We start from the raw sequence: 17,624 nt of genomic DNA, 5'->3' as shown, positions 1-17,624 counted from the left end.
ATGAATAGTGGGATTGACCGTCACCTTATACGCCCCCACGGCTGGGAGGGCGAGCATGTTTAGCGCGACGCGGGCGCGAACCCGTGACCCTCGGATTACGAGTCGCACGCCTTACGCGCTTGGCCATGCCAGGCCGACTGATAATTAATTTTGGCGTTTTCCTAATGGCGTATGAAAAACCAGTAATCTTATGGTTTCAAATGGTCATTTCAGCTAATATATTCACACTCGAAGACCCAATAATCTTATAGCTTCCAAAAGGTCACATCGGCTACTGCATTCGCCCTCCTACGATATTATTAATTTATTTTTTCAGCCATTTTAAACGTATTTCTTGACGTTTTAACAAACATTATATATTTTGTTAACTCATTGTAGTACCTGTCAACTTTAAATAGATTTGTTCAAAATCAAGAGCGTACGTTTTTATTATTACTGGTCTGGCATTGAAAGAACAGTCCTCGAACAAAGAAAGAAATATAAAACATTACAAATACCAGCACGACAAGAAAACTTAGCGTGAAATGAACAAGATCCCCTAAAAAATTATATGTTTGGACAATCTAATGAAAAGGTGTGGCCTTTGGAAGACCCAGCAAGTCTAGTTTTTTACAATGAATATATTGTTATTTTCCCATGAAGTATAAATAATATAGAACAATTCGCTGTCCTTGATAAGGTCTGGGAAATATAATTTAATTAATTTCACAATGATTTACTATTATAGACAAGTGTCCAAAGCCACAATTTTGTTTTTAAAAAAAATGTCTATGTCATTCCAATATGTAAAGTTTGTTATAATACCAAGATACAAAATTCAATCTATTAAATTTGTTGTAAATGCTTATTAATACAAATAGTTCACCCCTTAAGCCCCTACATTTAACTATAACTGCATTATTTTACAGTTGAATAGGCCTAACTTATTAAGTAAGAAAGTTACTTTATTTAGGAGTTTAACAACACTTTACACGTGGAAGCTTGCACGTCTTCAATATTAAGTCTTTGTGAAGACATTTGGTAAGTGTCTGAACCACGGAATTCAAATAACCTGTTTTGTTTTAAACTATACAGAACCGGTTTTTGTTTTGTTGGCCTAAAAACAACACGTTCATGATGTGTCAACTCATCTTTTCTTCTGTATTGCCGTCAGTATAAAAACACTTCGTTTAAAATAAGAACAAAAGTGATTTGTACACAAGAAGTCCTTAACTGATTTGTGTTGTTTTTTTTTTACATATTTTTACACAACAAAAGCATACCATTATAACGCCTTAAATACATATTTGCACAAAACGAATAGAGATCAGGAAATCGTAACTTTTTCCCACTCGAGTCGTCTATGTGTCTCGGGACATCAATTATTGATTCTCTGTGTTGCAAATATTGTTACGTTATTTTAAAAAGTGGCTTAAGTGGCACTTTTCCTTGACATAGATCATTACTTACTAAGAGGAAATACCGATTAAAATATCAGTAGAACAGTTTATTTATTTATTTATTTTTGAATTTCGCACAAGGCTACTCGAGGGCAATCTGTGCTAGCCGTCCCGAATTAATATACCATCCTTGAACCAATTCCATATAAAGACACACATCTTTTTGCTAAGCCTCAAACCGTGGAAGAAAGTAAATGGAAGCACATTTACGACTTTATTTTCAGTTGTTTTACAAAGGTTGACAAAAGTCCTGCGCCACACGTACTTTTTTTTTTTAATTTTAGAGTTTCACACATTTATTTGTAATAATATAATAAATTATTGATATATTTAAAGGAACTTTTAGGTTAACTTCACTCGCGAAAAGAGATACCAGTTATCTTTATCACAAAGTGAACTGTAACTCAAAACATATAGTATTATTAAACTCAATAGGAAAGTGTGTTCTGACGATGTTTATGATATGAGACACATCGTGCAGGGGACATCTTCAATTAATGGTCATTTGATCTACGATTTCTTTTCAAAGGGGACTTATAAAGCTGATGTCTCATTTCAACACATTTTAAACTTAATTTGACTTCAATTCTAAGATTAATTACAGAAGTAAGATTGTGTTTTTTTTACTTCTGTAAAAGTTATACATGAAAATGTTTGTTTTAATGTCGAAATAAAGCTTTTGATGTTTTTTAACCTGTTGACTGCCAAGTATTTCAGCTGCTACGGCAACTCCGAACCAAGTTCAAAATACAACTCTAATGCTTCTTTATTTTGTAACCTTTTTCGTGACGCCATTTTGGATCGAAAGTGAAACAATATGTAAGTAGGTCAAATGCATATATGATGCTGACATCTAGCGTTGAAGTTAGGTATTATTGAGAACGAATTAACTCGTCCGTGGCACTGTGTTACCGATCGGCTTGGACGAGTTATTTGGTCTACTGCATTGAACAGGTTAAACAAAGCAGTATCATAAAAATAACAATTATTTGTTTCTAAAATGTATTAAAATAACGGATTAAGTGTGAAATATTACGTAAGTTTAACTCTGTTACTTAGTTTATATTGTTATTGAAATTCTATGTTTTGATGGTTTAGCTCCAAGTTCGTGAGTTTTTCCTACAAGAAACGTCCTATTTTAGTGTCAGTTTTACACGACAAGGTCCAATCTTCTCCTTAGAAAAGAGCAATAAAACTCCATAAAGGTTGTTTTACTAAAGATCAGTGTCCTTGGGGTCATGCCATTTTTGCCTTGATTTGCACTTTAGGAATGATTTCAACTTGTTCGTGGTGACTCAGTAGAAAGAAGCAAATTTATTCAACAAGTTAATGTTTATTTTTCTGTAGTCCATACTGGGGTATAAAGTATATTTTTAATAAACGACCTTAAATCACCATATTTGTTATTATTTCGAGAAAGAAGTACATCAAAGCGCTGAGTGTCCGGTTAAAGAGAAATAACAGATTTGATGTTATATAGTCATTTATTACTAGTGTTCAAATAATATTTTCTATTTTAGTTGGTTGAGGTCTGATCAATTATATTTAAGTCTGTCATCCAGTGAAAAATTTAAAACAATGAAATAAACTGTTTATTAGGCTTAATATTTTCCTCTTCCCCCCTGCTGGTACAGTGGTATGTCTACGGATTTACAACGCTAAAATCAGGGGTACGATTCCACTCGGTGGATTCAGCAGATAGCCGATGTGGCTTTGCTATAAGAAAACTCCTCACAATTTTCTCTCCCCCTATGGAGAAAATTGGATTTTGATGTTTTAACTTCAACAGGTTTCTTATTTACAACACTTGCATATCACGTGAACGTCACATCTTGAAGTGAACAAAAGTAAACATGACTTCCAGACATCAGTACTGAAATCAAGTGTTCTTCGGGTAAATTACTTTGTAAAAGGCAATGGACTTTTGAAGAAATCTTGGAACAAACGGGTGTGAAGTATACATTTGCTAAGAAACATTTTTCTGCAAAGGCTGGACTGAAAAACTTGTAATCTACATGTTTTGTAAATTATATCGCTCGAAATCTCAATATAATTTATTGTTTTCCGGATATTGTGATGGCTAAACAAACCACTAATTTCGTTTTCGATAAAGTACCGATTTTAGAGTTACATTTTATTCGTTGTTTTAATGTTTCGTGTTTGTTTTATTTGTTTTTGAATTTCGCGTAAAGCTACTCGAGGGCTATCTGCGCTAGCCGTCTCTAATTTAGCAGTGTAAGACTAGAGCGTAGGCAGCTAGTCATTATCACTCACCACTAACTCTTGGGCTACTCTGTTATCAACGGAGAGTGGGATTGCCCGTCACTATATAATGCCCCCACGGTTGAAAGGGCGAGCATGTTTGGTGCGACAGGGATTCGAACCCGCGACCCTCAGATTACGTGTCGAGCGTCTTGAAAAACTTCAGTATATGAAAAATTCACCACTTCCCCCACCAAGTTCCTCCAATTGGAAATATACAACTATACAGTCACGTGCTTCTTGTGTACCTCTTTTGATTCGTTTTAATGGTATTTAATGTATATTTACACTTATGAATTTAACTTACCTTTAATTTAGAGTATGAGTAATGGATTATATGTTTGTAAATAAATACCCATGTGGGAATATCGAAACGTAAAAAATACAATTTTTAAGCAGAACGCGATTTTTGCAAACTATTGTCGGCACGGCATGGCCAAGCGCGTAAGGCGTGCGACTCGTAATCTGAGGGTCGCGGGTTCGCGCCCGAGTCGCGCCAAACATGCTCGCCCTTTCAGCCGTGGGGCGTTATAATGTGACGTCAATCCCACTTTCGTTGGTAAAAGAGTAGCCCAAGAGTTGGCGGTGGGTGGTGATGACTAGCTGCCTTCCCTCTAGTCTTACACTGCTAAATTAGGGACGGCTAGCACAGATAGCCCTCGAGTAGCTTTGTGCGAAATTCCAAACAAACAAACAAACAAACAAAACAAGCAAACTAATGACGTCACCACGCCTCGTGGCGCATATTATATACATAAACAAACATATTGAACTTATTGGTTGGTTGATGCTTAAAAGCAACGTATTCATCTCTCTACCAGTAATAATACGTCGATATAGGCATAAGAAACGTATTTGATCGGAGAAAAACAAAATATTTTCGACTTTAGAACATTCATCAGCTGTAAAATATTTTTTAAAAATAAACTTAAGTAACTGAGGCACGTGATTATGTTGTAATATTAATTACTGCAGTCGATTATAATTAACTTATATTTTACATATATATATATATAGACAGATATATACATTTATATTCTTACTTTAGTTATTACACACTATTATAATTGTCTTGTTTTACATATATATTTATTTATTTATAGGGTGAGATCTGGCCCGGCATGGCCAGGTGGTTAAGGCACTCGACTCGTTATCCGAGGGTTGCGTGTTCGAATTCCTGTCACGATAAACATGCTCGCCCTGTCAGACGTGGGGGCGTTATTATGTGACGGTCAATCCCACTATATATTGGTAAAAGAGTAGCCCAAGAGTTGGCGGTGGGTGGTGATGACTAGCTGCCTTCCGTCTAGTCTTACACTGCTAAATTAGGGACGGCTAGCGCAGATAACCCTCGTATACCTTTGCGCGAAATTCAAAACAAACCAACAGGTGAGATCTTCATTATTACAGGCGATTAAAATTAACTTATGTTTATCACATATATTTATATAAAGTGACCTTCGTGATTACAGACGTATTACAGTTCACTTATGTTTTACGTATATAAGTATACTGTATGGCTCTCATGATTACAGACTGTTTTAAATTAGTTACACGTTTTGTTAACAGCCCCATTAATAACATTGTTTCTTGTTTCAGCTTGAACCAGTTGTACTTCCACACAGTGTATCTTACATTAACCTTAGGGCACCGATTTCATTCTGCTGTAACGTAAAAAAGTGTGATCTTAAATCTCTTTTTATCGTCATTCGTATAACAACGTTAGCTGCCAGTGTAACATTTTTTATGAAGCGTCCACAAACTGTGTGCTTACAGGTAGCACTTCGATCGTGTTTTTACAGCTTTTAAATCGAGCACTGAACCTGCAAAACGCCCGGTTAAACGATTGACTTGTTGTTATTGTGACTTCCGAGAGTTGAGTACCTATTATGTTGAAGAGTTTCTTATAAACAAACGACAAACAAAGAAACAAAGTGAGACACTCCAGTTTGTGCCCGTTTCTCTTTAGTATATATCCTTAAGTCTTTTCCTAGAGTTTCTGTGTGAGTATACTTGATGAGAACGTAAACATAAAGAAAATTACTTGAATTGAGATATATACTTTTAAAGTGGTTACAATCCACGTTGTTTGTGTAAAACCTTCATTAAAATATCCACACAAACCACGTTTTAGAATACACAATTTAAATTCTCTATTCTGAGACCATCAACTGTCTCAGAAAAAAAAAAAAATATAGAGACGCTTAAGTGTCTCGAAACCGGTACACGAATTCATTATTTACGCATTTAACTTCTTTACTTACAGGAATTCAACATTAATTCCGCAATGTTAAAGCACCTGATGAATCACTGGAAGACACATCGCCAGAAGTCGCCTTACGTCGTTTCTGACGATCCATTTTGCTGTACAGACTTATCGTTAGGAGGTTCACCGGACAAGAATATTTATTCCGTTAACCGAGTGAATCCCATTTATCAGAATAGTGATTCAGAGGAATCTTCGTCCAAGAGTGGAAACTGTCGAGTGAAGTCTGATTTGAAAGACGTATATAAACCACAGTGTTCTACCTGTGGTTCCTACCCTTCCACATTATCTTATCCAATAACGCGGACACTTGGAGATATTTATGCTCCCCCATCCCTACTATCTTCTGAAATTTATCAACCATTTATGGAAAAGAAGACTTCTGGCGAAGATGGACGTGATGTCTCTCTCAGACCCCAGTTTAACCGACGTTTAACAAATAATACTAAAGTTGCTGATAAAGTCGTGCCTTTTCTGTATGATAGCCAATTTCAAAACTCTTACGGGGACTTCAGAACAAAAAGGAAGAGAAACATTATTGATTTCCATGGACCTGTGTCATCGGAAACTGAGGACAGTGGTATTCAAGTGGGGAATTCTTGCGCGTCAAGTTTAGAAAACGAGGAAACAGCAGAAACAGGTGGTGTACGTTACTCGCTCCAGTCATATAATAAAAACGGTATATCTTTAATTGAACCCGTTATATGTCTGAAGCATGATCATCTTTCGGTTTCAAAAAGAGTTCGTAAAGGTCATGAAAGAAACTTGAGTTTCTCTCAGCCTTGTGTAGTCAGAGTAAAAGAGCAACAAATGAATTCATCAAGCAGGAAAGCAAAGGAGCAACCAGATACATTCAACGAAACCCTGGACAGTGGGTCGAGGGAAGAACAGATGAAGACTTATAAGGATCGGGAAGAAGATACTGAAAATGTGTTGGATGTGGATGAAAGTCTTGAATCTGAAGCTGCGTTTGCAACTAAAAACAAAGATTTCAATGAAAGTCAACAGTTTTTGAATAACGTTGAGAAGTCGACCAATCAGATTAAAGAAACGCCAGAATTTAAAGCACACAAAAATAGTGTTATAAGCTCAGAATCCCAGCTGGAATTTACCTCTTGTAATTCTGAACTACCTCATAATCCATCTGTGAAGGGACCCAAGTCTCCTTTTTCTACAAGAACATCGTGGCATGTTTGTGATCAAGATGGAATAGGTCATCTCAAGCAAATACCAAAAATTACGGAACCTGATAGGTTGGTCCAAGTGCAGAATCTGTCGCCCATGAAACGAGAATGTAACAGAGGTAGTCGAACCTCAGAAAAAACTGTTTCCATCCTAAAATCAGCTCCAAATAACAGCAGTTCTAGTGACTTTGTGTCCGAATGTCCTGTTTGTGAACAGTCCTCACTGGACCAAAAACATTTACTTCGAAAATTTGCTTCGGAAGACAAAGTGACAAAGAAAAGAGAAATAATACAACATAATACTGATATCTCCGGTATGGATAAGTGGAATAAAAATCAAGGGACGTTTCGAAATTCGGAAAGAGAACCGCCAACAAAAAGAATACAACAAAACAAGACAGCTGTTAGTCTGTGTGGTCAGTGTGGGCTTAACAAGACAGATCGAGTGTCCAAGCAGTGTGAGGAATATTATAACAGCCTTCAAGAAACGAAAAGCCGACAACGATCTAAAATTTCGGAGGGATGCACATATTGCCAAAAGCAGCGTAACCAGGACCCTCATACAGAATATAAAACCAGAAACATTTCCTGTAATGGTTGTGTGGTCGAAAACTGTAAACATTCAACAGATGTGACCACACGAGGTAACTCAGTAAAATTAAGTTGTAAGAACCAAGGTTATAATTCTGGAGATTCATCAGTTGGGTTCCTTCGGGAGATTGATAGAGATATGGTTCATGACAGCTGTTCTTCTGACACGTTCCAGTGTCGACACCCTTATATGGACACTTGGAGTTCCAAGCAGGAGTAGAACCAGAGATACATAGATATGCCAGTGATTCAAGAGGAACTATTAGAAGTGAAAACCAATGGAGCTTTCCAATCTCACAGTGCACGTGTAATCATCATAATGGTCACTATGGTCATCGACGACATATAACGTTTGCTGAAGACCTTAAGCCACAAGAAGGACAGTGCATCGGTAAACTTAATCCAATATTGCAAAATGATGGAATTGGGTTTGGACCTAGAGAGAACCTAATGGATTCAGAACCTGTTTTTCTCAGTCCTTCTAAACTCCATGCGGATTATCTTTGCAGGGTCAAAAATAAAAATTCTCTCCCTGAAATAGATGATTTCCTGGCCCACAAGAATCGTCCAGCAGATTCTGAGAATCAAACTCATTATCAGCTATCCCAGGTAATATTAACATTCGTTGGTGCTTGTGTAAATGTTTAACGTTAAAACATTTTTTCATAAACAAACATTTATTTTAAAGAGTTCTCAAAATGAGGTTGTTCCCAGTCTCAAATATACAATAAAATGCTAACTGTCTATACGGCATAAAATATAAAAATAACAACAACAGTGAGACTAGAAACACACTTGAATGTATCAGACTGTTTCTAGTCTTCTCGGATTATTTCTTTATGTCGGGCCCGGTATGGCCAGGTGGTTAAGGCACTCGACTCGCAATCCGAGAGTTGTGGGTTCGAATGCCCATCACACCAAACATGCTCGCCCTTTCAGTCGTGGGGGCGTTATAATGTGTCGGTCAATCCCACTAGTCGTTAATAAAAGAATAGTACAAGAGTTGGCGGTGGGTGGTGATGACTAGCTGCCTTCCCTCTAGTCTTACACTGCGAAATTAAAGACAGTTAGCGCAGATAGCCCTCGTGTAGCTTTTCGCGAAATTCAAAACCAACTTTCTTTATCTTGTAAGGTACTTTGTATTTTGGAGGCGTGGGACAATCTTATTTTTAGAATTCCCAATAATGTAATGTGATCATTTTGAGGTTGTATAAATAAATGAAGGACATTTTTGTTAGTTTGATGTTAAGCACCGCAAGGATCGTAAACAGTCTTTAGCATTTTGCTCTTTAAGTTTTGTTTCTAAGCCACCGAGAGGGTGATGGACATGAAAAAATTCTGTTTGCTTGATATCTAACTCATATAAATGCCCGTGTGTCACGTCACGTCACGCTTGATTTCCCGTGACATCTCAAAATAGAAGGAGTCTTAATACCAAAATGGATTCATCCAGATAGAAAAGCTCGGTTACTGCCTGCCCGTTACGATTTTAGTGACGGGGATGAAAGCGAGCCGTGAGAAGGGTGCGTGAAACTCTATAAGTGTAGTGAGTGTTTGTATAACAAGCATAAATTAGAGAAGTAATGTGGGATCACCTAGCTTAGAGCCATTATCATCATAGTAAATATACCAATTGCATTTGAAACTTAAATCATTTCTGAATAAAATTATTATATCGACAACATCAGAAAACAAACCTCTTTAATCAACAGACGCTTAAAATTTAGAAATTAACAAATATTTTTCCAGCTTTATTCTCCATACATTTCATTGTATACTTTCAATACACAGACTAACAATAATATTAGGCTATACTTTTATTGCTAAGCGAGTTGACAGTTGTTGTTGTTTTGAATTAAGCACGAAGCTACACAATGGGCTATCTGTGCTCTGCCCAACACGGGTATCGAAACCAGGATTTTAGAGTTGTAAGTCCGCAGACATACCGCTGAGCCACTGGGGGGCGCGAGTTGACAGAAAAGCCAGTGTTGGAACTTATTGTTACTAAAACGAACTGGCTTTTCTATATACGTTAGAAACCGTTAATATAACTGATTTTTATAAGTAATTATTCTATGAATACGCCATGAATTCATTTCATGAATTATGTTAATTTTGATTGGTTCACAAAAGAATTTACCGACTTTAATGCTGCTTCGTTGTCCAGGTTTGATTTCATTTGGCTATAAAATATGAGGTTAAGGTATACTATAGGCTGGGAGTGATAACACTTGCCCCGTGAATTTTAACAGAATATACGCTGGTGTTAAAAAAAACAAACAACTGAAATATTGCCAGAATATAACGAATTCAAATTTCCTTTCAAAGAATATGATGAATTGGTATTATATTAAAATATTTAAATTGAAATATTGATAAAAATAAATTCTACACACTTGGAACATAATGACTGATATAAGGATATTTTGTATATAGATGATTTTTTATGAAATATGTGTAGCTTTTATAGTATTTTACTAGTAACTGACAGCATTTCCTACTAAAATCCTACGGTCTAATTGCATGGTTTCGTGTTTATTAACCAAATACACAAACAAAGGCGTCATCTCGTTACACTACGAGACTTCGAATTTGCGAAAATTAAAACAGACCAATTATAAAACGTTCCACGCTTTTAACAAACAGCGGTTGTACTGTTTATATATTTGCACTGTGCTTTTTAGGCCAGTTTTTTTTTAATACAATGATAACCTCAACTTACATTGAAATGAGTGGTTATAACTTAGTATGTAACAACAATTTGCACCTACAACGCTAAAATCCGAGGTTCGATTCCACTCAGTGGACTCAAAAGGTAGTCCGATGTGGCTTTGCTATAAGAAAACACACACATACACACACTTTGTGCCTGAAACATACATTTTCTATTAATGCGTTCATTCGATATCGAAAATTACGATTTTGACGTGGAGTGTAGTCTAATACATTTTGTCACATAAAAAATAAATTTGGATTTAAGGGTTAAATATTATTAATTATATTTTCAAGTTGAACCTCACGTGGAACAGCGGCATGTCTGAGGAGCTACAACTCTTGAAATCGGGTTTCAATACCTATGGAAAGGTGGAGCACGTAAATTTCTGCCGAATAACAAACAAACATTCTGTAAAGATAACTGTTTTAAAATTCTAGATTCTTACATACTTTATATTCTATAAATTTTGAATTGGTTGATTGATTTAGTGTTTTATGGCACAAAGCAGCCAGGCTATCTGTGTGTTTTATGGCATAAAACAGTTAAGCTATCTGTGTGTTTTATGGCACAAAGCAGCTAGGCCAGCTGCCCTAAACATTCGGTAAAAAGTTAAAAGTAAATTAATTATATAACAAAACAAAGTTTAAAAAACATAAATAGCATAAAACCAATGTTTATATCTAGTCTAAACATCAAGAGAAAAATTACAGTAATTCAAGTTGAAAAGGACTTTCTGTAGTATAACTGTAATAATCATAACTTGCCAGGAAGACTAACAGGTAAGTACACAAATCACCATCAGTGACCTGAAGTTGGCCTTTCCAGTCCTGGTTCTGAGTTATTTGGCATTGAGGCCATTTTCAAAAAGAAAGGTAATAAAAAGGTTTTAAAAGACGTGTAGCAAAATTATAATAATAACTCACCAGGATGACTAATAGGTAGTTTAAATGGATAGTTCAAACAGCAGCATTAGTCACTTTAATTGGCCTTTCCAGTCCTGGTTTCAAGTTATTTAATGTTACGGCCAGTTTTTAATTTCAGATCGAACTAGATGAACTGTGATTTTTAAAAGGGAGCCACATTAAAAAGGCGTAATGGATAAATTAAAAAACTTAAATGGCATTAAAAACATTAATGGCCTTTATAAAACTAAAAACATTTCCAAGGTGGACAGTGTCACCATCACTAATAACACTGTCTAACGTTATGGACAAACCTTGGGATAGAACATGTTTAAAATGTTGCATTCAATAAGAGAGCCATAACGAGGACAAGAAAGTAAAATATGTCTTATTGTGGTAAAAGTGTTACACAAACTACACACTGGTGCATCAGTTCCAGATAAAAGAAAATAATGAGTTAAAAAACTGTGACCAATGAGTAGTCTAGTTAGAACAACCTCCTCTTTCCGATCCTTACGGAAGCAAGATGGCCAAAGTCCAATATAGGGTTTTATTTGGAAAAGCTTGTTTTCACATTGCTCACTCCAAGTCAACTGCCAGCTGGCACGGAGCTGAGCCTTGAATACAGGACCATAGTCCATGTATGGAATAGGCACAGTGGTGATAGTGCCAGAGCAGATAGACTTAGCTGCAGTGTCGGCGAGCTCATTCTCGCGAATACCAACGTGGCCTGGTATGCAGAAATACTGGATAGAAGGAGATGTTAAAGAGAAATGGGCCAGTCGGTTTTGAATATCGGTGAGAATAGAGTGTGAACTAATGTGAAGCGATTCCAGGGCCACTAGAGAACTAAGCGAGTCAGTATAAATCGTGCAGTTTGAGTACTGCTTAGTTTCAATGTGATCCAGGGCAAGAGAAATGGCGTACAGTTCAGTAGTGAACACAGAAGCTAATTGTGAACCATCTGTATAAAAAGGAATGAAAGGATGGTTCGAAATCAGGTGACTGTGTGGGCTCTGGCATGTGGTTTGGTGGTTGCGCGCAGAATCTCCTATGCAGCTTCTGTATTTCTAATCAAGAGTGTTTACTTTTCTCAGATAACTTAAAGATATGTTACATTTGGGGACTATAAGAAGCCATGGTGGGATGGGCCGACCAGTGGACACAGCAATGTTATCCAAGGACAGACCCAATTTATCGAACTGCACCTGGATATGAGAGCCTAAAGGAGCAACGGCAGATCATCTGTACTGAAAAAGCATGGCCCACTGAGGGAGAAAAACACAGCCTCAGGTGGGATGCTTTAGTGAGGATCGAAGTTTCGAAGCATACAGTAAAGACAGCTGAAAACAGCAGAGGTGCAAAGAAGGTTCATGAGACTCTATGTACAAGCTCTGAACTAGGGAAGTGCGGAAAGCCCCAGTGTAGAGCCAAAGTCCTTGATAATGAATAGGGTCTTGCACCTTTAAAGCCGATGGTCTGGCATAGCCATAGACCGGTGATCCATAGTCGAGTTTTTGGAACTAAATTAACCGAAAATACGCTGGGATTACTTTTACTTTTTACCCATCAATTAAAACGTTTTCACTTCTTCACTCTTTTCAAAAAAACAATAAATGTTTTATGGTACATCACTGCGCCTTTATACGTATAAAAAGGGAGAGAGGTAGTTTGAATTTCGCGCAAAGCTACTAAAGGGCTATCTGCGCTAGCCGTCCATAATTTAGCAGTGTAAGACTAGAGGGAAAACAGCTAGTCATCACCACCCAACGGCAACTCTGGGGCTACTCGTATACCAACGAATAGTGGGATTAACCGTCACATTATAAGGCCCTCGCGGGTTCGAATCTCTGTCGCACCAAATATTCTCGCTATTTCAGCCGTGTCGAACTCCTTAATCCACCTGGCCATGCTAGGGTAAGATAGAGAGAACTTTACGCAAATATATTCGAGAGTTGTTTGCGCTAGCTATTTCTAGTAGTGCGATTGACCATCACGTTATAATCCCCCCATCGACGAAACTGTGATCATATCTAATGATATGATTTGAATTTTGGAGAACAAAAGGACAGGTTTTCACTTATCTGGAAAAAGAATGTATTGCTTTTTTGTTAATCCCAAATGCCCCCCTCTGTGCTGTGTGTGTGTGTTTTGTCATAATAAAGCCACATCAGGCTATTTGCTGTATCCACCGAGGAGAACCGAATCCTTGTTTTTGCGATGTAAATCCAGGGAACCGAGTGTATAGACTCGAATTCAGTTTTATAAACCCTAAGATTCACCACCAAGTCACGAGAGGAATTATGTATTGGAAAAGTTCGTTTCTAATTGATGAATTCGCGTGTGAAATTATTCATTAAACCTAAACGTTTTTTGAAGTTTATTTAAGAAAAGTTGAAATTTTACTGAATGTAAGTTTTCTGTAATATACTGTAATAACCACAACATTTAAGTGAATTACCTTTGCACGTTTCTCATTTCAGCATATTTTATTTTCCCTTCTAGACACGAGACTATTACAGACACTATCCATGGCCTAATGTCCAAATTTGGGAGAATTTTCTATACAAGCAACGTCTACGTAAACGTAAGAAGAGGGCGTTGTTTATGGGAGTGATGGCAATTGGCATACTCGTGGTTATTGGAATTGTCGTAGCCATGGTACTGGCTGTCCTCAGGCGCAAACATCCGAAAGTTACTTAATTTTGTTCGGCTCTAAATAATGTCTCGTACCTCAGAAACACGAAAGCAGGTGAGATTTTTGCGGCAACAGTGACGATCATGAGGTTGCAATTTAATGTAAACAAAACTCGAGAGATGGCAGCAGCAGACAGACCTAACGCATACTCGGTGAAAATAATAAATGAAAATGATTTTCAAAAGGAACTTTTTAAGACATTACGAAAATACCTAGTTTTAATGGATCATTGCTATTTCATCACCAGTAGCAACTTCTCAAGATTACAGTTTGAGGAGCTATATTCTTCTGATCCATATCTGGTTCCCCAATTGCAATTTTAAGAATTAAAACAATGCTAACACTTTGATAGATTGTTTAGGCAGAGTATTCATGATGAAACTTTGTAGAATGAACGGCAACTGCCTGTTGTGGAGACATAAGTGTAGAGGACGACGTTTCGAAAGTCTTCAGCCTGAAGACGAAAGATGGAATACTTTCAAAATGTCGTCCTCTACACTTGTGTCTCCACAACAGGCAGTTGCCGTCCATTCTTCAACGTTTCATCAGTACTAATACTGTTATTTGTTGTGTCGTACTAAGCAATATTACATGTATTTCTAGACGTATTTTGGTATGGTGTGTAGTACTAGTGGCGGAACTTTGGTTTCAAAATTGTGTGTGTGTGTGTAGAATTGGGGGACAGTTTTCTTAACTAGTGCAACCTATCAAACAAATAAAATTATAAAAGTACAGGGGCATACCCCCCATTAAAATTACGCCTATGTTTCCTAAGAATAGACAGCCATCTAATTGTAAAATACAGATAATATTTTGCCAATCAACGATATTTAAACTCGAAAATAAACAATAAATCGATCAAAAACGTTAAATAAGTTGTTTATTATAACAGCTGATCTTAAAACACGTTAATTTTGCATTTGTGGATACGCTATACATAAAATACGTTTTCGTTTTTAACAGTGTACCATATAAGGTAATTTTTACAATAGTTGTTTTAACTCTTGCAACAGTAGTTGTAAAATTATTTGGGTTACCATACGATTCTGTTATCGTGGATAGTGTTATGACTCAATACACTAATATTTATTAGGGTAACCACACGATTCTGTTATCGTGGATAGTGTTATGACTCAATACACTAATATTTATTAGGGTAACCACACGATTCTGTTATCGTGGATGGTGTTATGACTCAATACACTAATATTTATTAGGGTAACCACACGATTCTGTTATCGTGGATGGTGTTATGACTCAATATACTAATATTTATAGGGTAACCACACGATTCTGTTATCGTGGATGGTGTTATGACTCAATACACTAATATTTATTAGGGTAACCACACGATTCTGTTATCGTGGATGGTGTTATGACTCAATACACTAATATTTATTAGGGTAACCACACGATTCTGTTATCGTGGATGGTGTTATGACTCAATACACTAATATTTATTAGGGTAACCACACGATTCTGTTATCGTGGATGGTGTTATGACTCAATACACTAATATTTATTAGGGTAACCACACGATTCTGTTATCGTGGATGGTGTTATGACTCAATATACTAATATTTATTAGGGTAACCACACGATTCTGTTATCGTGGATAGTGTTATGACTCAATATACTAATATTTATTAGGGTAACCGCACGATTCTGTTATCGTGGATGGTGTTATGACTCAATATACTAATATTTATTAGGGTAACCACACGATTCTGTTATCGTGGATAGTGTTATGACTCAATATACTAATATTTATTAGGGTAACCGCACGATTCTGTTATCGTGGATAGTGTTATGACTCAATACACTAATATTTATTAGGGTAACCACACGATTCTGTTATCGTGGATAGTGTTATGACTCAATACTCTAATATTTATTCGGGTAACCATTTCCATTTTACTCATTAAAGTGACTTAAAAATACATGGGCACGATTTTTAAGCAATTAACCAATACCTCTCGTAGAAAAATACTTATCCAAATTATAGTACAATCCAGAAATTTTTTCTGGATACCTAAATATATATTCAGAGACATTGTTTAGATTTCTTTGTTTATTGAAAATCGATATTTTTTTAGTATGTGGGAAACGTATGATTTTTTAAACTAACATTAATCTAGGTTTATCTATTAACTTTTTAATTTGGTATATTTAACACTCATGTGTAGCCCTAAACGTCAGATACTCCTACAGAAACACGTTATTAGAAGTTTAAAAGTCCTGTAATAATTAAACACAAAAGTTTAATTTAAAAAATGAAATGATAAAACCAGCTGATATTACTTAAAACGTTTTATAAAAGTCTGCAATTCTCTTATTACATTGTGTAACTAATTTTTATCTGTACATCATGGTGTGTAAGAGTTGTACTCTAATAAATGTTACTTTTTGAAACTTAAAATTCTTTCTAAAAATACATTTCTCCAATAAAATTGCAGTTTGTCACGTATACAAGAAGTAATAACGACACCACGTGATATGTTTGTGTGTGTTTTTCCTATAGCAAAGGCACGTTCAGCTATCTGCTGAGTTCCGCGACGGGTATCGAACCCCTAATTTTATCATTGTAAATTCGAAGACTTACCGCTATCCCAACGGCGTAGCCAGGTTATGTAATTGGCAGTAGACGATAAAATTACATTTGTTATATTAAATATTTGTGTGTAAAATTCTGGTTTCGGTTAACAATGAAGAAAACCTTTAAAATCGAACTCTAACTGATAATTTTCCTTTAAAAATCGATTCAGAAGATCAGTTCTATCATAATTTACTTTATTCATATTTGAAGTGTATGTTGAAATACATAAAAGACGAACAAAAGAGAAAGAACACAGACAATAGTTTTAGTTATCTCAACACGCAGTGAACGTATATTTTATTTTAATCGATTAATAACATCTTTAATTTTAAAATTTTTATTCGTTTTCTTCTTTTGAAAAAAAAATTCTGTTCATGTTTTTAGTTACAAACAGAATACGTGAGCGTTTTAAAAACAATTGTTTGTTTTTCAATTTCGCGCTAAGCTACACAAGGGCTATCTGCGCCAACCGTCCCTACTTTAGCAGTGTAAGAATAGAGGGAGGCATCTCGTCATCACCACCCATCGCCAACTTTTGGGCTACTCTTTTACCAACGAATAGTGGGATTGACCATCACTTATAACGCCCACACGACTGAAAGGGCAAGCATGCTTGGTGCGACTGGGATTCGAACCCGCGACTCTCAGATTACGAGTCGATTGTCTTAACCACCTGGCCATGCCAAGGCCTTTCAAAATAATAGGCCTTTGAAATAAATTTTCGATTATTTTTGTTCCTTTGATTATTTTAATGATGTGTTTTGTCCTTTGCTTTCGGTTAATATCCGGATAAGTTGATATGAGTACTACATATACAAAGTAGAAACGTGAATGAAATTGAAGAAACTGGAACAAATTTGCTTATATAAAAAATAACAGTTTGTTTGTTTTTTTGCTGAAAATCAAGTGTTAATCCGGGGCCTTTAGTGAAAGAAATTTTGGAATCAATAGTTTTGAACGGTAAAAACAA

General features: G+C 36.2%; 1 protein-coding gene across 1 annotated transcript; it reads left to right on the top strand.

Annotated features, from left to right (window-relative positions):
* Nucleotides 1-5,967: 5,967 nt before the first annotated feature.
* On the top strand, nt 5,968-16,494 carry LOC143238790 (uncharacterized; the record flags this gene model as incomplete). Its single annotated transcript, XM_076479335.1, is given in 2 exon segments — nt 5,968-8,351; nt 13,866-16,494. A coding segment is annotated over 1 exon segment (1,974 nt). The 3' UTR covers nt 7,963-8,351; nt 13,866-16,494.
* Between the last annotated feature and the right edge of the window lie 1,130 nt (nt 16,495-17,624).

This window comes from Tachypleus tridentatus, chromosome 2 (assembly GCF_004210375.1).
Source record: "Tachypleus tridentatus isolate NWPU-2018 chromosome 2, ASM421037v1, whole genome shotgun sequence".
NCBI lineage: Eukaryota > Metazoa > Arthropoda > Merostomata > Xiphosura > Limulidae > Tachypleus > Tachypleus tridentatus.
This window is presented reverse-complemented; position numbering and strand designations above follow the sequence as displayed.